This window comes from Emys orbicularis, chromosome 14 (genome assembly GCF_028017835.1).
Source record: "Emys orbicularis isolate rEmyOrb1 chromosome 14, rEmyOrb1.hap1, whole genome shotgun sequence".
In the NCBI taxonomy this organism is placed as follows: domain Eukaryota; kingdom Metazoa; phylum Chordata; order Testudines; family Emydidae; genus Emys; species Emys orbicularis.
In genome coordinates, this window is record NC_088696.1 from 10,798,632 (window position 1) to 10,820,650 (window position 22,019).

Here is a 22,019-nt window from a genome sequence, read left to right on the forward strand (position 1 = left end):
TTTGGTTTTCCATCATCTCCATGTAGGAGTTAATGCCTTCAAATGTAATAGCAGCCGGGGATGGGCCTGCCTGGAAGCATGACTGGTGGTAATGCAAGAAAAACACTCTGCACCGACACAGACCCTTTCATTAGAGAATCTCCAGGCCCTTTAACAAACAAATATTAATTAAACCTCACAACAGGCCTGCGAGATATTATCCTTGTTCTACAGATGAGTAAACTTAGGCACAAAAAAGTTAAGCAAAATACATCCAGGCAGTAGCAGAGGCAGGAATTAATCTTGGGAGTCCTGTGCTCTAACCACTAGACCTCTGTATAAGACAGACAAAGCCAAACACCTCCTGGGCGCAGCCATTTATTCACCGTTTGCAATTCATACTCAATCTGCAGCTACATTTTGAAAATTACGGTCACTGGACCTACGACTTGCTCCCAAATAGCTTTGAGATTAAATGCAGGAGAACCTCAGAGTAACGAACTGACCAGTCAACCGCACACCTCATTGGGAACCAGAAATATGCAATCAGGCAGCAGCAGAGCTTCTACTGTACATATACTGTTGATGTTTAGATGCAGTGCAACCAATTAGAAAAGTGATCCTTTAAACCAGGAGACAGACCATTGCCAAAAGACTGGGCTAAGAAATTCAAGGCTTCTTCAATACACATTTGAGTTAAGCACCTAAAGATCTTTCCCAACCTAAGCTTAAAAGCTTAAACCTACTTTGAGGTTTAATACGTGAAGTCACTGTGACATCTCAGGTTAAGTTTTACACTGTGAAAATCCTTTCTTGTGCAATCTGGAGAGTTGTGATTAGTAATAATATGCATTAATCAATTTTTTTTTGGCTGATCTTCAAAGGAAATTGGGAGGAGGAAAAAAAGCAGCTTATTAAAAGGGAAGAGAGAGTGAGACATTGCAGACAGAGTCATGCCAGAAATCTGTGACTCTCTATGTTAAAGCTGGGACGTTATCTACTTCAAGCAGCACGTGTCATTTGTGGAGGAAGGTCTTTGAGGAACATTAGTAATAAACCGGATTCCATTTTAAACACTAGGAAAAAAGCAAACTACCTTAAGTGAACTATTTAGAATTTGGACACAGAAGTTTAATCTGAACATGGAATACAGGTAACCTCTTGTCATGCATCTAATCTCCTTTTCTAGTCACTCTTGAGAATTGGTTGTATCAGCCAAATCATGACCATGGAATCATGAAATAACCACTGCAGAAAAATAACAAGAATAAAACTAAAACTTATTAGAAGCCTCCAGGAGTGTCTCATTCTCCTCACACCAACTCCCTCTTCAAACACATTCTCACTCTCTACAGATCACCTCAGGTTACTGCACTCACAAGGTTGATTTTTTTCTTTTTTTGGTCCCTGTAAAGCTCTGAAGCCCTGTTGGACAAGTCAGGGCTGTTTAAAACAGGAAAAAGGAAGGGAGTTGGAGTATCTCTGGTTGAATGTTAACAACCACTGCAATGAGCCAGACAAAGAGGCCACAGCAGGGGAGGGTTAGTGCACAAAGATACAGAAGGCATAATGAAAAGTGCCTATGACAAAATTTCCCATGTAGCTGTTCAATGGTTGCTGAACTGAAGGCTCCGACTCACTAATCACAACCCTTTAATCCCATGGAGGGCCTCTGCGAGAAAGAAGCCCCAGTGCAGCCATTATTCAGGATTTCAGCTTAAAATCCCAAATCATGCAAAAATGAATGTCAGGATTGTGTTACACTGAGCATGCAGCTATCTGCAGAGTCCATGGAAAACTAGGGGCAGACTGGGTATCAGGGTGCTAAATATGTGAAGGCTGTCAGAGTGACCACTTGCCATTGCAAACAATGTACCTTACCCAGAAAACTGTCTCGCTGTCAGTCCAGAATGTTAGCCACCAATAATAATTAAATAATCTCTGCCTAAACTGCCTTTGCCTTAGGGCCATCACAATCATCTGCCTGCAGACATAATACATTTTCCTTTCCCGGTATCGCCTTTCACCAAAATGAAAATCTGCCCACATGTCATATGCAGCACAAACAATCCAAAACATATTAGCAACCCAGGGCAACCCTGAGAAACATGACATCAGAGAATCTGCTTGGGATATTCAGGGTATGGTGCTGACCTATTGGGGAATGCAGAGGATGTGTGCAATCAGAGAACCTGGAGTTTGAGGCAGTGTGGATCCAGATTTGGACCAGAACTTCAGGGCTGAAATCATTATTACTGGGCACTCACTTGGCTCAGTAAGAAAATGTTGCTGCCACTGTTTGAAAAAGGAGTCGGCAGTCTCTTATGCTCGGCATTATTGTTTTCAAGGCAAATGTAGTGCTGCTGGATCGACAGCTTTGGAGAGTGAAGTCCTCTAATGTTCCCAGCAGATACAAAGCTCAAATAGCAGCAGTGTAAATTTCTCCAGGCATCTCTGCCACTGGACTGAACTCTGTCCTGTACTTAACTACATGCATAGCCCAAGTCGAAAGATATTTGGGCCTCTTTTAGGTTTCGAAAGCACCTAGCACATTGTGGACAGCGGTGGAAACAAATAATAATAAAAAAGAGGAAAGATGGTCATGGGAAAATTTACAAGCACCGTGGCTGCTGCCTCTCCTAGTGGCTTCTGCTCTTGCAGCTGCTTTAACCGCTCTTTTCACTTATATATTAGCCTGGTTGACAATAGTAGACGTCTCCAGACATGAACTGGGGAACACGTTTTTCTTTTTTTGGTAACATAATTGCTTATATACCCTAAAGGTAGGAGAACTCCCACGTAATCTGAAGACTAAGCAATCCCAGAGACCCCTGCATACATGTGCAGCCTGCAACTGGTGTGAGCTTAATCAGCCAGCTGAAGTGGAGATACAGCCAAATTTGTCAGCAGATGTTTCCCTCCTTACAATTTTGAAACTGGGAGATGACCTTGCTGACATTACGCTGGAAATTTGCTCTATGTGGAAGCAAGTTTTTACTGTATGGGAAATTCTTCAGTGTACAGGAATCATCATCACTTAAACCAGGCACTGGACAATGGCAGGCAGCTCTCGGATACTCTAATTGAATATTCTCAACTGCAAATTTTCAATCAATTTACCAGAGATTCAAAGTAAAAAATTAAGACTATTTGTCTTTCAAAAAAGGGGGAGGTGGGTTGGCTGGTATTGACGATATCATCAGGGTCCAGGGTCTGTGGGAGTCTATTTGACACTGAGTTTGATCCATCACTCTGGGGACAAAAAGCATATTGTATTCCAGGTGAGAATACAGCTTCTTTAAAATCTGTCCAGACTATTGTTCACCTGCCAATACCTGTCAAACAATTAGTATAGGTTTTTCTTTTGTATGATGATGATGGTGTTTCGTTACTCTTCTGAAGATATTGTTAAGAATGCTTATTTGTGAGACTTTGAATAATTAAAATTAGCCTAAATAGATTACTCCCATATGCCCTAAGTTAATTATATAGTAATTAAATAAATAATTAATGTTATTGCATATAGAACTTCCTAGTTCAGAACGGGTTTGGAAAAACACCCAGAATGACAGAGGGACATTAACTGGCAACTTTGCTAGTAGTCTCAGTAGAGAGGAGGGTTTGAATGGAAATAGAAGGGCAATGGAACTATGTTAAAAGTGGTGCCTTTTCTGTCAGGACCAGGACATACTGGCAAGACAGGCAGAGGAAACTTGTACCGGTTTTTCTGTACCCATTGGTCATGTGCTGTACCCATTTTGTGTACTTGGGTCTCCAGGGTGGCCAATTCAGCAGCACACATGTGCGTGCGCACACCCTTGCGCACACACCCACACACACCAGCAGTAATGGCTCCCCATCCCCACTGTTTCAGTTGAGGAGCTTGTTAAAAATACCTGTGGATCATGTCACAAATTGTGTATTAATGTACAGTATGCAATGAAATCATAGTTCTCTGTACAAGACTTGAGAGCGATGCAGATGCATCATATGGGTAACCTGAGAGTTGGAGGTAGGCCACAAGGAAGAACATGCCCGTTAGTGAATGTGTTTATAAAATGTGTGTCAGCTGCATGATGAAACGAAAACAATAAAACCATCAATGCTTAATGAGAAAAACGAGTAGCGCCCAAGATAGCGTTGGGACTGGGAGTTCATGGTGTTTATGGAAAATATCAAGAGTCAAGGGGACTGGGATGAATATGAGGTATATCTCATGCATTACCTACGCACACACAGACTCTCAAGATACCAGGTAAACCAAAGCCAAATGCTGTGTTGATCTAACACGAACAGTTCTAAGGGGCAGGAAAGAGGAGTCTAGTCAAAGAGGACCCTACTCAAAACTTTGTACTACAGCAGCTTGCTGCTAAAAAGGATGCCGACAGCTCCATCTTGGATTTAACTTGCCTTGCCAATAAAATTTATAGCCCACATTTTCAGGATCTGTCTGCATATAATCGAAGTGTGCCATGTCTGCAAGTATACTTGCAAATGTGGTAACAGCATACACAAAACATACTCGCACATTTTTATAATTCTGAAACGTGGGCCTCTGCTGGCTCTTGTTTTTAGGAAGTCCTCAGTCATCACATTTTGATTTATTTAATTCCAGGGAGTACATATTAAAATCTTGCCCACGTATTTGGTGAAACTCTGGCCTCGCTGATGCAGTGACAAAACTCCCATTGACTTTGGCAGAGTCAGGATTTCATCCACAATGCCTTGTAACCCAAACATCTCAAATATCAGTTATTTACCCCTTACAACACCCTGTATGATTAAAACATTAAAAATGTGGAAACTTTAGTGGTTTTCCCAATACCACTTTCATTTATTTATTTTATGGAGCATGAATTTGATCTAGTTGGTATTACTGAAACCTGGTGGGCTGATTTGCATGATTGGCATGTTAAAAATCAAATGGTTATAACCTATTTAGGAAGGACCGAGTGGGCAAAAGGGGAGGCGGAGTGGCACTCTATGTCAGCAATGGCATTGCCTGTTTCCAAGTCACTGACAACACAGAAGAAAATGATCCTGAATGTTACGCAACAATGTGCTAACAGATAAAGCACAAGATGGGATATTAGTTAATGTCTGCTACAGACCATCAAATCATACCAGGGAACAGGATGACCACCTCTTTACACACCTATTTATAATGTGCAGGGGGGAAAAAAGCTGTGTAATCATGAGGGATTTCAATTTGAGTGATATATGCTGTAGGTCTCCTGCTGCAAGCACTAAAACATCCTTGACATTTCTAATTATAAATGACAATTTCCTAACTCAAAAAGTGTTGCAGCCATTACTGGGTAATTCTATACTAGACCATTTCTTGACAGATAAAGAGAAACTGATCACAGAACTAGAAATTGATAATAGCTTAGGTACAAGTGATCATGACTTGATCACATTTATAATGTGTAAATAGAATAAAGTTCAGACCAGTAATATATATACTTGGTGCTTTAAAAGGGCAAATTTCACAAAGCTGAAAATAGTTATGAGCAAGATCAGCTGGGAGGAAGAGTTTAATCAGAAAAATGTGAATGATAATTGGGAATTGTTTAGGAACACTTTGCTAGACATCCAAAACCCCCACAATCGAACAAGGAGGCCGTACTGATTTAAAAAAAGAAAAAAGACCTGGTCAGAGAGGAAATGAAAGCAGCTATAAAACTAAAAAAATAATGACAGTAAGGAAGAGTTTTTAAAGTATATTTGGAGCAAAAAAAATTCCTAACAATGGTATTGCTCCATTATTAAATGGAAATGATAGAATTGTCAATAATAATGAAGAAAAGGCAGAACTGTTCAATAAATATTTCTGTTCTGTATTTGTGAAAACACAGATGATATAGTCATGTCAAATATGCTAACATTCTTTCCATTCCACTAGCATCTCAGGAGGATGCTAAACAGCAGCTACTAAAGTTAGACATTTTAAAATCATCAGGTCCAGATAACTTGCATCAAAGAGTTTTAAACGACCTGGCTATGGAGCTTGCTGGATCGTTAATGTTGAATTTCAATAAGTATAGGAACACTGGGAAAGTTCCAGAAGACTAAAAGAAAGCTAATATTGTACCAATATTTAAAAAGGGTAAACAGGATGACTTGCGCTGTTATAGGCCTGTCAATCTGACTTTGATCCCAGGGCAAAATAATGGATCGGCTGATATGGGATTCAATTAATAACGAATTAAAGGATGGTAATATAATTAATGCCAATCAACATGAGTTTATGAAAAATAATTATCAGATGAACCCTGGTACTTTTTTTTTTTTTTTTTTTTTTTATAAAGAGTTTACAGGTTTGGTTGATAAAGGTAATAGTGTTGATGTAATATACTTACACTTGACTTGGTACCCCACAACACTTTGATTAAAAAACTAGAACGATATAAAATTAACATGGCACACACATTAAATGGATTAAAAGCTGGCTCATGGTTAGTCCAAAAATGTAATTGTAAATGGGGAATCATCACTGATTGGGTGTGTTTCTAGTGGGGCCCCACAGAGATCAGTTCTTGGCCCTACGCCATTTAATGGCCTGGAAGAAAACATAAAATCATCACTGATAAAGTTTGCAGATGACATAAAAATTGGGGAATTGGTACATAATGATGAGGACAGGTCACCGATACAGAACGATCTGGATCACTTGGTAAGGTGGGCACAAGCAAACAATATGCCTTTTAATATGGCTAAATGTAAATCTGGGAACAAAGAATGTAGGCCATACTTACAGGATGGGGGACTCTATCGTGGGAAGCAGTGACTCTGAAAAAGATTTGGGGGTCATGGTGGATAATCAGCTGAACATGAGCTCCCAGTGCAAAACTATGGCCAAAAGGGCTAATGTGATCCTTGGATGAATGAACAGGGGAATCTCGAGTAGGAGTAGAGAGGTTATTTTACCTCTGTATTTGGCTCTGGTGCAACAGCTGCTGGAATAGTGTCCAATTCTGGTGTCCACAATTCAAGAAGGATGTTGATAAGTTGGAGAGGGGTCAGAGAAGAGCCACAAGAATGATTAAAGGATTAGAAAACATGCCTTACAGTGATAAACTAAATAGATTGAACTCCTTTGAGTCTAACAAAGAGAAGGTAATGGGTGGCCTGATTATTTTCTATAAGTATCTACAGGTGGAACAAATATTTGATAATCGGCTCTTCAATGACAAATCAGCTCTTCAGTGAAATAAAGTGTAAATTTTAAACAATGAAGGTAATTAACCACTGGAATAATTTACCACGAGTCATGGTGAATTCTCTATCACTCCAATTTTAAAATCAAGATTGGATGTTTTTCTAAAAAATCTGCTCTAGGAATTATTTTCGGGAAGTTCGCTGGCTTGTGTATACGAGAGGTTTAGGCTAGTGATCACAATGGTCCCTTCTGGCCTTGGAATCTATGAATTACACTGTAACTCAGAAGTAGAATTGAGTGTAAAACCCAGGAATCCTGACATGCAATCCCTTTGGGTCACACAGCTTCACTGTTTGAATACATGTTCCACTCTAATTTTTCTACTCTACCATGCATCTCATGTTGTCCCTTGATTTTACTTATTCATCCAGTTGATAATCTAAATTTCCACCCCAAAAAATTAGTTCTGAAAATCCTTTCAATATCAATCCCTCTTGAAAGTATACTTGCTCCAGTGAAACCTATCCAAAAGACTAGCCTGATTAGGCAACTTCATGTCTCAGAGACCATGTCAAAATATCCCCAAGTGTATGGAATTAAATTCTAATTCATCTTTATCACAAGCGTTCTGTAATGGTTTCTTGAGCAGTCGTTTATTTATCTGGGTTTCATTGTACCACGTGGACTGCCTAATAAACAGAGTAGCTTGTGAGGGAGGGAAATCTGAACCACCTATAAAACCCAGGCATAACGAGTTGAAAAACGTTAAGGACTCAATCCCGTGAAGAGCTGAGTTCCTATTGAGGGACACTTGAGCTCACTCAACTCCCACTGAAGTCAATGGGAGCTGTGGTGCTTATCACAACACAGGGTGTTGGCCTAAGGCGGGACCGTGTCTCTTAAAGCTAGTAAGAGAAGAGCTAGTTCCACCCCTTGGAATCTGTGTTCAATAATCCTAAATGGTCCAGAAGGGTGAAACGGGAATGTTTTGTGGGTAATAAATGACCAATAGCTGCCAGCAACAATATCTTGTCTCAATGTACAAAAAAGCTTTCCATTTTCATCCTCCGAATACTATTTTTAGAATTTATTGGCAGCACCAGATGCCTCTTTCAGACACTGGACTTCAGTGCTAGCATTAGATTTACAACCCTGTCTTATCTTGCCGGCTGCACACAGATGTTGGAGTTGACAGACCTCTGGGAAAAGCCCCCTAACTGTTAAGATGACGACATACGAAAGGCTGTAAAAAGTCACTCACAGCATTTTTAGTATTTCCACGTAGCAGCCGAGGATCCTGTCTGCCTGGGCGCTCAGCTCGATGCTCATGGTGCTACAGGTGGGGCTGACCATCAGGCAATCAATCAGGTTGGGCTCACTATCGTTGCCGACATTTGCCGTCATCTTCTGGTTAGCAGTGTTGTTACGCTCCACTTCCACGTGGATCTCGTTCGATGTGACAATGACCGATTTGAGGCGAGATTCGCTCAAGGTGGCCTCTTGAGAAACCAGGTCGGGACTCGTGTGGAGAAGCCGGAGGGGTAAGTTAGGCTTTCGGTCACATTGCTGCTGGCAGCCGTTCCGAATTTCCTTCAGGCTTGGAGAATTGTCTCGACTGCATTTTAAAGAGAAACTTATAACATTAGTACCAAACATAACAGACATAAGATGGGGAAGACAGTGGGGCTGAGAAGCCACGTTCTGCTGCAACTGCCCACTGTATTTTACCCCAGCCCATTTGATTATGATTCTCCTTTTTATTTGGGTCACAAAACTCGATGAAAACTGTTAAAGCCCCAGAAGGACCATTCCACAGGCCCTTATACTGCGAGGATTTGTACTTTCCATCAGTCTGACTGCTGTGCCAGCTCAACAGAAAGGTGCGGGGAATGCCGCACTCTCACCCGAGGTACATGAAGCTGACGTGAAATTCATGTACAAGTGTGCAACTAAATATAGTACATGTCCAGACTCTGGTCTACAGTCCTCTAGTTAGGAAATTTTGCTGGCTAGTAGACAGCCAGCACATATGGGGAAAATCAGATAGGCATAAACGAGTAGGAAACAAAAACAGAAAGAGCCCTTGATGTTGACTGAAAAACGTAAAAGTACGTCAGTAGCCTGACACCAGGCCCATTTTAGCATCGATCTTGTGGTAGCACTGGAATCCGACCGGTTAAATGTCTCATGACAACAGACTGCGGCTGGAAACCAACCCAGGTACGGAGCTAAATTTACACTACGATTTACAGGCGGCCTCCTCTCAGATATCTACACCTCTTTAGAAATCACCGGTCTCCTGGCTGTTAGTATAGCTCACCGTGTGGGGGAGACAGTCACTGTGCATTGGAGTTAAGGAATTGAAGTCTACATTTCAACTAGCTCGTCGTTCAGGTCGTGAGCTGTCCCAGTGTCACGAACACATAGCCCCAGACTGGAACGGACCTTTGTGTGGATGCCTGGGAAGCCTCTTTACCTTGTGCATCTCTACAGGACCTAGTCACAACTGCAGGTCTCCCCTACAAGGTGATGGGCAGAAGGTGCAAAGGAAGATGAGCACTATAAGGTATTGAGCTTCACCATCCTGAAAGATGTTGCAGCCTGCACACCCCCTTTCTACACTGGGAACTTGTGAGAAACCTCATCTCTGCAAGTGGATTACATCGAGGGAGACTAGCCATGGGAATCAAGGGTACTTGGCACTCACAGGACTTGCTCAGTTTCTCACAAGATATGTGGAAACAAATACAACAGGGTAAGGGCTCAACACACCTGATTCCGTGTGTGTGTGTGTGTGTGTGTGTGTGTGTGCACACACAGTTTGTAAATGAGCAGAACATAGTGTGGAAAAGTCATACTGACCTGTTGATAAATTCCTCATAACAAGAATAAATGGCTGCTAAGCAGACAGCTACAAGATTCGGCAGGACCCTGGGATGGGGGCATTGTCCAGTGGGACCGTGCATGCTGAAAAATAAAATAGAAACAATAGTGGTGGAAGTAACCAAAAGGCGACATTACTGTAATGAAGGGGTCTCTGGGTGACAACATTTTTAGGCAGAGAGGGGTCCCAGAACAGGAAACAGAGATTCGGGGAAGTTCAGGGAGAGTGATTTAACCCCAGAAATTCCTACTGAATATGATCGCATTGAGATCTGGATCAAGCTGCTCCTGAGTTTATTTACTGCAGCACTGTTGTAGCCCAGTTGAAGAAAGACTACCGTGAAGGTTCACAAATAGTAGGGCACTAGATAAGAGTTCTCACTTAAGGGTCTGATCCGAAGCCCACTGAAATCAGTAGTCTTCCCATGGACTTCAACTGGCATAGGATCAGGCCCTCAGTAGGCAAATTTGTGCTGATGAACCTCTAGTTTTCCCTGGTGCTTGCTAGTACCGACAGTGTTTCAACAAACATTGGCCACTCCATGGTTATCCACAAGGAAAATGATATTTTTTTCCTGTTTTTCATCTCAGCCACAAAGAGGAACATGTTCACAGGGTTGGAGAATACTCCATAGAATTAACTGTAACTAACCTATGAATGAACTTCTTCACCACCTCCATGCCAGCATTCAGTTCATTCAAAGCCAGAATATACTCCTGAGTAAACAGTCTCAACCGAGGGCACTTCCCAAAATCCTGTCCAAAAAGGAGACACTCAGTGAAGCCGCTGAAACATGCCTGCAATGTATGTTAAAACTGTGTGTTTTCAACAGAGATCAGCCCAGGGACATTTGAATTCATTTCATCACTATGCTGACATCTTCAAGAGAACAGCAGGTACCACTGTTCATTGACCATACATTCAGATTAATAATAAAAATGATGCCATATTTTCAAATTCTGTCACCCAAGATATACCTTTGGAATATGTGTGTACATGCAAAAGATCACCTTCCATGTAAAAATGTAGCACTTATACACGAGTTCCAATTTGCACACGCACGGCCCTCTTTTTGCATACTCAAGTGCAATTTCTTTGAGCCACAGTATATCTTTTAGGAAGACACCCACTCTTGAGCTAAATACTGAATGCTGGAGAATGTCCTAGGTAAATTGTTCCAGTGGTTAATTACACCAGTTGCAATAGTTGAGCATGCAAATAGTCAGTTGAGCGTGTAATTGTCAGGACTTTTCAAGCAAATAATCACATTCAATCTTAAAAATTCCAGCCCTCCGTTTTATAAGCTGGTCCAAAGGGAAATGCTTTGACAGGTACAGTCTGATGTATTTTGGAGGGGGAAAGCGTGCCCAAAGACATGCTGATTTGGAAACCTTTGCAAACCACCACCAGATTCACAGTATATCACAGTATGTCTGGAATTCCATTCTCTGGCTCCAGTCACATTAGTAAAAACATGACAGCTCATCTCCCGGTGATGGCACCACAACCCCTTGATAAAATTAGTTGTCTTATGTACCTAAAGTGTAAATTATTCAACATACGCTCTACCATTGCTATAAACCCACCAAAATCAGAGCGCTCAACTAGGAGCTATCACAGATTTCTCTGTTCAAATACATTAGGCCAGCTTAATGGATTCATTTAGCCTAATGTCCACGTTAACTGGGGGGAAAAGGCAAAGCAAACCGAAAAACAAACCAAAAAATGCTTACACGCAAACACACAGTCTGATCTGGCAAAGAGCTGAGCATCTCCTGGAGTGCCCAGCACTCAGCATATAACAGGATCAGGCCCACTGCCTTTCAATCACAGGCAGACACAAAATGCTGTGGTGAATAACACCACCAGCAGCTCTTATATAGTCCTTTTCAGCCATAGATTTCAAAATGCTTTACAAGAGAAGATGAGTATAATTTTACAGGGGGAAACTGAGGCACAGATCTTGAAGCAACTTGTCCAAGACCACAGAGCACATTAACGGCAGAGCCAGTAATAGAGTCCAGGTTTCCTGACTCCCAGACCAGTCTTCACCGGATTTCTAAGTGGCCTGCTAATGCTATGAAATTAACACTGGGTTCTTTGCTTCTCTTCCCCAAGACAACGTTTTTATATACACACATACGCAATCTAAAGAGACTATTCAGAGTATAATTCCCCAGAGAGCAGTAAAGTGCCCGTATCCACTCCCATTAATATTTAACACTGTAAATTCTTCAATTACACACAGTGGTAAAAAGGCATGTTGATTTCCAATCTGCAAATGCTAAGTATGGTAAATAGGAGCAATTCTCTTAAGCTAACCAAATACAAGCAGCACACTGTGCATTTCGAGTTTGAGACCCCACAAGAGCACTGGATTTTATTTATTTATTTATTTATTTATTTTTGGTGGTGGTAGTAGTAGTATTTTTAATGGTCTGGAATCCAAGAATAACATGTACAGAATATTTTATTGAAGGTTACGGCATATTCAAAAATGACATGTCTGGAGAGAGCGGGCACAGAACCAAGAATACAGCCTGTTGGCCATGTCGGGTTTGTTAGTTCTGAAAACTCTAGGAGTTCAAAAAAAAAAAAGTTGTATAAATAAGGAACATGAAATGTTTTACTTGGGATGTATGTTGTGACCCAGAAAGGCTGTGGCTGTCGTCTATAATTATAACAATGAAAATAAACCCTTTGTGCACTTATAAAAGCATGAAACCCATTCCAGGGATCATAGCAAACTGCAGCTTAGTGCAATAAAATCTACTTATGCAAATTAGAAACTGTACTAGCAGCACTAGTACCCTTCAAAGAGCACATAAAAGCACCTTCTCGTTCCAGAACAAGACAGGCAGTCCTTAGTGTTGCTGGGAAGTGATAACCAGCTATTGGGCTCCACCCGAGATGGTTGCACTTCCTGGTATTAATTGACATGCCTCGTAATAAGTACCCCTCTACCCTGATATAACGCTGTCCGTGGGAGCCAAAAAAATCTTACTGCGTTATAGGTGAAACCGCGTTATATCGAACTTGCTTTGATCCGCTGGAGTGCGCAGCCCCGCCCCCACAGAGGGGGGGGGCTGCTTTACCGCGTTATATCCGAATTAGTGTTATATCGGGTCACGTTATATCAGGGTAGAGGTGTACATACAAATAAAAATAAGAGGTCAACATTTTCAGACTTGAGGGTACCATTTTCAAAAGCACCTGAGTTTAGTGTCTATCTAGCTTAGATGCTTTTGAGAATCTCAGTCTGAGTGTCCAAAGGTAAGCACCTTAGATGTAGTGCATGGCTACAATGCATAAGTGTACACACATATAATGACCAGGCATCATGGTGATGGGCGCATTATAGACAAGAAAGATAGCCAATTCATACGTAAGGGGTCACAGTGATAGCTCTCCTAACCAACCAAATTCATACAACATTGATATTTACCATGTTGTGTTTGAGGATTCTCTGTACCACCGGTGTGAACACTTCTATGACAACCATGGACCGAGGGCGTTCTCTGCAGTGCTGCAATGAGAAACCAGAAATACATATGGAGCTTGGAGGAACCCTAGCCTTTACCAAATCACTGTCTAAAACCTGAGACTACAACATTCATCAATAATATATTTAGGTCTGCTCTACACTACAGACTTATACCGGTATAGTGTAACTATGTTGCTCAGGGGTGTGAAAAATCCACACACCCCTGAGCGATATGGTTATACTAACCTAACCGCCCTGTGTAGTCAGCACTATGTTGGCAGGAGAGCTTCTCCCACGGACATACCTACCGCCTCTCAGGGAGGTGGATTAACTAAGCCAACAGGAGAGCTGTCTCCCATTGGCTTACATTGTCTTCATTAAAGCACTACTGCACTAATGCAGCGTTTTAAGTGTAGACTTGCCCTTAGTCACCTGGAGCCAATTTGGGATTTTAGATGCACATGCCCTAGAGGGCAGGCACTGGCCCTACAGGTGGTTAATAACCATGTGTGAATGACTTTGATAAGTTTCTGAATCCGCCAATCTGATAGTCTTTCCTTACAAATGAATTACCCGGTAATCAAGGGGACCTGATGGAAAGCATATATCCAACTGTTAGCAATTAGACTTTCAATTGAAATGTCAATCAGTTTAGAGAGGAAAATTAAAGTGATAGCAGCTTTTTCAAATTCAAAGGCCTTGGGAGCTAAAGTCCAGAACCCTAGTAACACACACACACACACGCTTGCAGGAAGAGGACAGTGTAGTGTATGCCCCACATCATGATCCATCAGAACCCGCTGGTTCCAGTGGCACTTACGCTAGCAATGGGACATACAATGAGACATCGCTCTGTGTCACAGTTTGAGGATTATATTCCTGACGCTTAATACTATTTTACAGTCCGGACCATTAAGAACAGTGATCTTGCTGGCCATCAATCAAAGATAGAAACCAACTGGGGGAATCAGTTCAAGAGGTTAACAAAAACAAACCATCAATGAGACTTCAGACAATGAATCTGTTCTTAGTACCTTGCAGAAGAATTCACAGAGGTCAGGCGGAGGGTGATTGTTTTCCAGCAAAGGTGCAATTGCCTTGAAAATAAAAAGTTAGCATACTTCAGTTTGACTTCATCACACAGGCCAGCCCTAATAAAAGAATGTGAGGAGTGAGTATATTTTAAAATTCTTTAAAACAGAGACCTGGATAAGAAGGTGACCGTAAATTTAGTCTAATGCCGTGTTGTAGCAGCATCGGTCCCAGGATATTAGAGAGAGAAGGTGGGTGAGGTAATATCTTTTACAATAAAACACAACATGGTAAGTATCGACATTATAGATAGCATTACAATAAAAGATACTGCCTTATCCACCTTGTCTCTAAGTTTAATTGGACGCTCTCAGGATTAAGTTACATATTTAGGATTTTAGGGGGGTTTTGTTTTGTTTTTTGGAACAGAATCTACCACTAATAGAAATGTGGTTTGTTTTTCCCAAGTGTTAATAAGGAAACTAGGGTTTGTTTTATTTTTAAATTATGGGCCTAAATTCATCCTTGTTGTAAGCCCATTGGGCAAATTTTGCTTTCAGTTTCACCAGTGTAAATTCAAAAGTAACACCACTGAAGACAACAGGTTACTCCAGATTTTACACCAGTGTGAAGGAGAACAGAATGGGACTCATTGATTTCAGGGGTATTACACTAGGGATGAATCTGACCCATGATTAAAGTGGCACTGCCACTTTATTTAAAGGGTTCTAAAATATACTTAAACACACACACGTTATGTCTTTTATAATGAGCTCATGCTCAGATGTTACCACCCAGTACAAAACAGACCCCGCTTGCAGGGAATGACTGATTTCCTTTCATTTTACCAAGATCACCACAATGACACTACTGTTTTTGTGGACACTACGCTCTATAAAAAACATGACTCTAACTTTCCAAAAGTTCAGGTCAACCTTTCTTTCTCCATCGCTAGGCAACCTGATGTGGTTATGTACTGTAAATATATTACAAGTCATACCTGCCACTGTGCATGTAATGAAATTATGTTGCTACTGTCTCCTTTGTAAATTAGAAAGCATTACTAGAACAATGCATTCTCCGTACATGATGATGCCTTCAGGCTTTTTGGAGTAAGGGATTCCCGGTACCAATTTAAAAAGTAAAACTCTTTAACAAAGCAGCTAGACATTTGTGTATTAAACTTCTGAACGACAGGCATTCTACCTGGATGGCATTTGGGGATTTTGCTAATGCAGCCTGTTTGGTTTTATTTTTTTATTTTTTTTTGCCTTCCCACAGGAGTTCAGTTCAAATTAGCCCATCAAAATCACCATGAATCACAACACCTACTCAGTCATAGGAGAAGATTAACATGTACTTCTGGAATGAAAACCAAGCACATCCGCAAAGAGCTGCCTAGATTTTACATAACACTGGAGCAGCTAAAGCTGGCTATTGTGCAATCCCCCTCCCTACAGCTGTTTATTTCTTCACTGGTCATGGCCATATAGCAATATATTCTTACTACGGTACTATAAAAGTGGTGCACTCTTGCTGTAATATTCAGCTGGACTATAATATCCTTGCTACATATTCAACAGTTAACTACATTAAGGACTCTACCTGAATTTATCTTTATAATAATTTGCTATAGCATCCATCCTCCTCCATCCCTCTGATAAATTGTATTGCAAAGTCACGGTGAGGGTTTTATGCCTGCCTGTTGACAGAGAGGTTATCAGATCAAAGTAGTTGAAGATGGGAATTGCTGTTTGGTGTCCACTTCCCAAAGAGACAACCAGAATTGGCAGTCTCAGAGAGGCTGAGAGCTGACTGGGCCATGGAGATTCCCCAGTCAGTGATCTCTCTGGAACAAGGACAGTGTGGGGGAAGCCTGCATTCCTCTGCTCAACCTATGCCTGTCCTGTGGGTAAAGAGAGAGCTTTGCTCTGCAGGGCTGCCCATCTGTTATCTTTCACCAGAACTAAATTCACATGCATTCCACACAGACCCCCACTCCACCCCAAAAGAGATGGAACTAGACCAGGCGGAGAATTGGTTTGTTACTCTCTGGCAATTTGGAATGAGAATCAGGCTGTTAGCTAAATCTAGGGCAAGGCACATGGCTTTATCTATACAGGTAAATCACTGAGGTCACAAATATTTACAACTACCACTACTACTAAGTAAATAAATAATAAAAATAATGCAAGGCTGCTGCTATATTTGCAAGGGGCTTAAAAAACCCAGAAATTGTATTTCTGTTAATGACTGAGGCACAATCTTCAGAATTGGATAAAAGCCAGAATAGTTGGGGGGGTTTATTTGTTTTTTTAATTACCAAGATTTTCCCCCTCCCTCAAATAACAATTATCACTGACTGGCAACAGGAAGTCTAAATTAACCTTGGCACTGAAGTAAAATGAAATCCATAGTAGACTTCTGAGCAAAGCGACTGCCACTTTAGAAACTTATTGTAATGACTGATACCAGCTAAAGTCCTGAGCAGGAGTTAAGTGCAATTCACACCTAGCGGTGGCTACATTTTATGTCATGTTGTTTTGCAGGAAGATTCATAGAGACATGATATGATCAGGTGGTGGTGAAGTACTAGATTAGATTACTAAGAAAATCTCCTGGAAATCGCCAGCAACTGAAATGAAATTACAATGATTGGGAAGCAATTTTTACCTCTGATCAATTGTTGGATTTGTTAAGATTTTATATTTGGTTGCATGGGGAGGAGGGCTACTACCTTTTGCTTCAATTATTTATGTAACCAAATAAATGCACTGTAAGTAATCAGAGAAAACTGAAGAGAGCATTTTCATATCCCCTTGTGTACATGGGTAAAAGCATACGCACACATTCCCACACTTGCAAGGGCAAACACATGCTCACACACCTTCCACAGTCTAGCCCCTGAGTGTGCACAAAAGCACAACAGCACACTAGCCCCCGGAGAAAACCATGGCGCCCACAGGCTTTGAGGGGTCAAATTTGGCAGGTGCAGATGTTAACATTTGCAGTGTGCAACCATGCGGGGAGACAATTCATCCTTAAAGTTCTATGGAGTTTTATACACATTAATCTGGGATCTTTTATTGTTATTTATACCAAACAGGAAAAAGGGGACAATAGAAATGTGAAAAAGTGAATGGGTTAAACGGGTGTGACCCTGCACCCACTGAAGTCAATGGTAAAGCTGCCACTGATGTCAATGGGACAGGAGCAGGCACTATAGAAGCCAAAAGCCGGGCAAAATGAAACAATCAGAAACACAGAGTGACCCCCAAAACTTGACATAAGGACACTCACCACAATAATGCTCTCATGGTCTTGAGTGGTTAAGTTGGTGTTCTGAAAAGGTTAAACAAGAAATCAATGAGCTAACTTTATTTTGAAACTGACATGGTCAATGCACACACCTCAGCCGATGCAAATGAACAAGGAAAAAGGTCCAATTCTGCAATCACTAACAGGAATAAAATCAGGCTCTATTAAAACCATTCCTTTAATGCAGGTTATCAATAACTTACTATCGGGGCCAAGCTCACTTCCATTTCTCACAAAGGGGTGCTCAGAACCTACAGGATCGTGACCCCTGGATTTACAGCCAGGAAGTTTCAGCTAAATGTTGATGCTCCCTGAGATACAAATTAATGGAAAGACTGAACTAGTGAGAGGCATTTCTTAAAAAATGCTTTCTAAATTTCAAACTTTCAATTCCACAGACTGAGTTAATAAAAGGTTTTCCTTGTCGCTCTCTGCCATGGCTGGAGGACTAACTGCAGCAGTTTGCCTGTAATTCCTGCCTACTAACATGGAGCCAAATATACCACCAGCTGTGCTCCGGCTCCGCTCCAGCTCCAGGCAAAAACCTGCAGATCCACTGCTCCGGAGCTGCTCCGCGGTCCAGCTCCGAGCCGCTCCAAAGCCCTGCGTGCAGCAATGCTGAAGTCAACTCAGCTGCATCAATTTACTCCAATACAGTATTTCCCTATGTTCTCTGTGTTCCACAAGGCGCTACAAGGTTACAATAGTGCTGCAACCTTAGTGCACCAAAGGAAAAGCAGCTCTTTTTCTGCTCATCACAGATCTACACAAAAGTGCAGCCTGCCCTTCACCCCCTTTACCCAATAGATACAAAATTCTGACATGCATCATATTTCATTTTTGTACCAGAACTGAAACAACCAGAGAACAGTTGCTAAGAGTAAGAAGGAAACCCATTTCAAAGCGAGTAACAGGTTAAATACAGCACCAAATGCTACAAAATGAAAATGGGGACAAATGATATCAAACCTGCACAGAAGTGGACCATCTATTTGACACAGATATGAGGGAGGCTAAAACCTCTGATATCTCCATTTGAAATTGCAAGGAGAAAAGAGCTGCTTATTAGGCTTTATCAGTGTTCACATCCCACTGATCTGTTGTGAGAATGATCTAGTTGATTACATACAAATAGAGCCCAGCTAAGAACCGATGAAGAACCCTCTGGTTGGGGGGAGGGATAGCTCAGTGGTTTGAGCATTGGCCTGCTAAACCCAGGGTTGTGAGTTCAATCCTTGAGGGGGCCACTTAGGGATCTGGGGCAAAATCAGCACTTGGTCCTGCTAGTGAAGGCAGGGGACTGGACTCGACCTTTCAAGGTCCCTTCCAGTTCTAAGAGATAGGATATCTCCATTAATTTATTTTATTTTTTTTATTTATAAGTCAATGGGAGTTTTGCCATTAACTTCAATGGGCTATGGATCAGACCCATAATGAATGAGTTTACCTCCGGGTCCGGCGGTAAGCAATCGATCTTCTGGGATCGATTTATCGCGTCTTGCCTAGACGCGATAAATCGATCCCAGATCGATCCCAGAAGTGCTCGCCGTCGGCGCCGGTACTCCTGCTCCGCGAGAGGAGTACGCGGAGTCGACGGGGGAGCCTGCCTGCCGCGTCTGGACCCGCGGTAAGTTCGAACTAAGGTACTTCGACTTCAGCTACGTTATTAACGTAGCTGAAGTTGCGTATCTTAGTTCGAAGTGAGGGGTTAGTGTGGACCAAGCCTAAGAACACCTAGGGAGTGGGCCACTGGAATCAAAAGGAATCACGGTGCATAGTCAAGGGCAGAATTTTGAACTTGAGTTACAAGTTTGGAGTGGTGGCAGGTTGTTAAGTGTTTGTTTTTTTCCTAAGAGAAAGCAACAAGATGGGAACATCCTCATGGTCTTACCTCCGAGAGCAGCTTTGAGACAATCTCCAGTGGTGCTTGATGGATGGAATCATCCTGTAGTGGAGAGTTTAGCGCCATGTCCACCAGTGTCCTAATCTCCTTCAAAACAACCTCCCAACGGCTTGGGTTACTAAGCACTTTCTTGTACTTGTAAATCTTTTTCTGCAAGAAAATATAAATAACCATACAGATACCATTGTGAGACTGTCATGGTAAGGAAACTGCAAGAAAACAGCGGCTTCCCTAAAACTTTATTTTAAAACTTCTTCACATTTCATCTTTTATTTATTTTTAAAAAAAGAAAAATGCAGTGCTCAAACTCTTTCAAGGGGGAAAAACAACCTCCATGTGTATAAATTTGCGGGTTCATAATTCCATGGAAGAAATGGGTTATGGCAGCCACATTTTAGCTTTGGTTTCAGATAGGGTTGCCAATTTTCTAATCATATAAAACCGAACACCCTTGCCCCACCCCTTCTCTGAAGCCCTGCCCCCACTTGCTCCATCCCCCCTCCCTCTGTCGCTCGCTCTCCACCACCCTCACTCACTTTCATTGGGCTGGGGCAGGGGATTGAGGTACGGGGGGGAGATATGGGCTCTGGACTGAGGCCGGGGATGAGGGGTTTGGGGTGCAGGAGAGGACTCCGGGCTGGGGCAGGGGTTTGGGGGTGCGGAGAGGGACTCCAGCTGGGGGTGTGGGCTCTGAGGTGGGGCCGGGAATGAGGAGTTTGGGGTGCAGGAGGAAGCTCAGGGCTGGGGCAGGGGAGTGGGGTCCGGGGTCCCGGTGGCGCTTACCACAGCTCCCAGGAAGTGGCTGCCAGGTCCCTGCAGCCCCTAGGCACATGGGCGGCCAGGGAGGCTCCACGTGGTCCCCTCGGCCCTCAGCTCCCACTAGTTGCAGTTCCCGGCCAATGGGAGCTGCGGAGCCGGCACTCAGGACGGAGGCAGTGTGCAGAGTCTCCCTGGCTGCCCAAGCGCCCAAGGGCCGCAAGGACCTGGTGGCTGCTTCCGGGAGCTGCATGGAGCTAGGGCAGGCAGGGAGCCTGTCTTAGCCCCAGGCCCCCGCTGTGCTGCTGATTAGACTTCGAATGGCCTGGTCGCTGTTGCCAGCCGGAGCCACCAGGGTCCCTTTTCAACTGGGCATTCTGGTCGAAAACCAGATGCCCGGCAAACCTAGTTTCAAAAGATGAACTATCTGTCACTGAAGTATGCTTCAAATCATCCATATATTGCAAATGCCCTGGTCCTTGAAGCCCAGTGGAAGATAACAGCAATTGTACCCTTTTCAGAGCCAAATGTCCTTTTGAATAAAATGTAAATAATTGCATTTAATTGCTAGGAATAGTAAAAAACCCGCTATTGCTCTACATATGATTTTTTCCTCCATAGTCAAATGATGAATTATGATTCTAGAAAAATCTCAGCATTCCTCACTCAGAACTAGAGCTGGTCAGAAAAACTTTGCCGGAACCATTTTCCATTGGAGACTATACTTCAGTTGAAATCTAAACACTTTGCAAAAACGTGTCCATTTTTTTTTTTTGGAGGGGGAAAAAAAAGGGAGAAAAAGTTCCAGCAGTGTCTAAACATCCTGTTTCACTATTTTTAGAATAGATTCATTTTTTCCTTTTGAAATGACTTTCCATTTTAAATGTTTTTTATATGACAGAATATAAGAAAGTAAAAATTGAAAGAAAGCATTTCAATAATGTCAAAATGAACTTTTTTCATCAACCCAAATCGAGAATTTTTCCGGGACTTTCTTTTGCAGAAAATTTCAAAGTTTTGGAGGTTTCATGAACAAAAATCTTTCAAAAATCTTGAAATCCTTCATGACATGGCATTTCCATTCTTCGCCCCACTCTAGTTAATACCTTTATCAATGGATGGTCCCTGTACACTTTTATATTATTTCTGGTAATCTCCACACACTTCAAAATCTACTAGTTTTCAACACCACACACACACACACACACACACACACACACACACACACACACACACACACACACACAAGCTAGATCAGCAGAGGATCAACTCTTTCCTTCTGAATAGCTATGCTCCCATGAATGATTATAGCATAGACTGTGTTGCGTTCATATATGGTAATCTTTGGGGAAAACCCCACCCTCCAAAATCCCAAGAGTAACTGGATAGAATTCTAGAAGCCTAACAAAACAATGATGAGAGTAAAAATATCACCCCATGTCATCATGATGGCTACCTTAAAAACCAATACCAATTAGTCCAGACAGACAATCCTCAATCT

General features: G+C 42.0%; 1 protein-coding gene across 2 annotated transcripts in view; it reads right to left on the minus strand.

Moving 5' to 3' along the window:
- CMIP (c-Maf inducing protein) overlaps positions 1 to 22,019 on the minus strand; it is a 173,473-nt gene that overhangs the window by 19,932 nt on the left and 131,522 nt on the right. For both annotated transcript variants that reach the window (XM_065416378.1, XM_065416377.1), the window contains exons 4-10: positions 19,751 to 19,912; positions 17,842 to 17,883; positions 14,544 to 14,606; positions 13,471 to 13,551; positions 10,677 to 10,780; positions 10,004 to 10,108; positions 8,403 to 8,756 (exon numbers count right to left, since the gene is read on the minus strand). In XM_065416378.1, the coding sequence (XP_065272450.1) occupies positions 8,403 to 8,756; positions 10,004 to 10,108; positions 10,677 to 10,780; positions 13,471 to 13,551; positions 14,544 to 14,606; positions 17,842 to 17,883; positions 19,751 to 19,912 (911 nt within the window). The remainder of the gene's footprint in view (positions 1 to 8,402; positions 8,757 to 10,003; positions 10,109 to 10,676; positions 10,781 to 13,470; positions 13,552 to 14,543; positions 14,607 to 17,841; positions 17,884 to 19,750; positions 19,913 to 22,019) is intronic.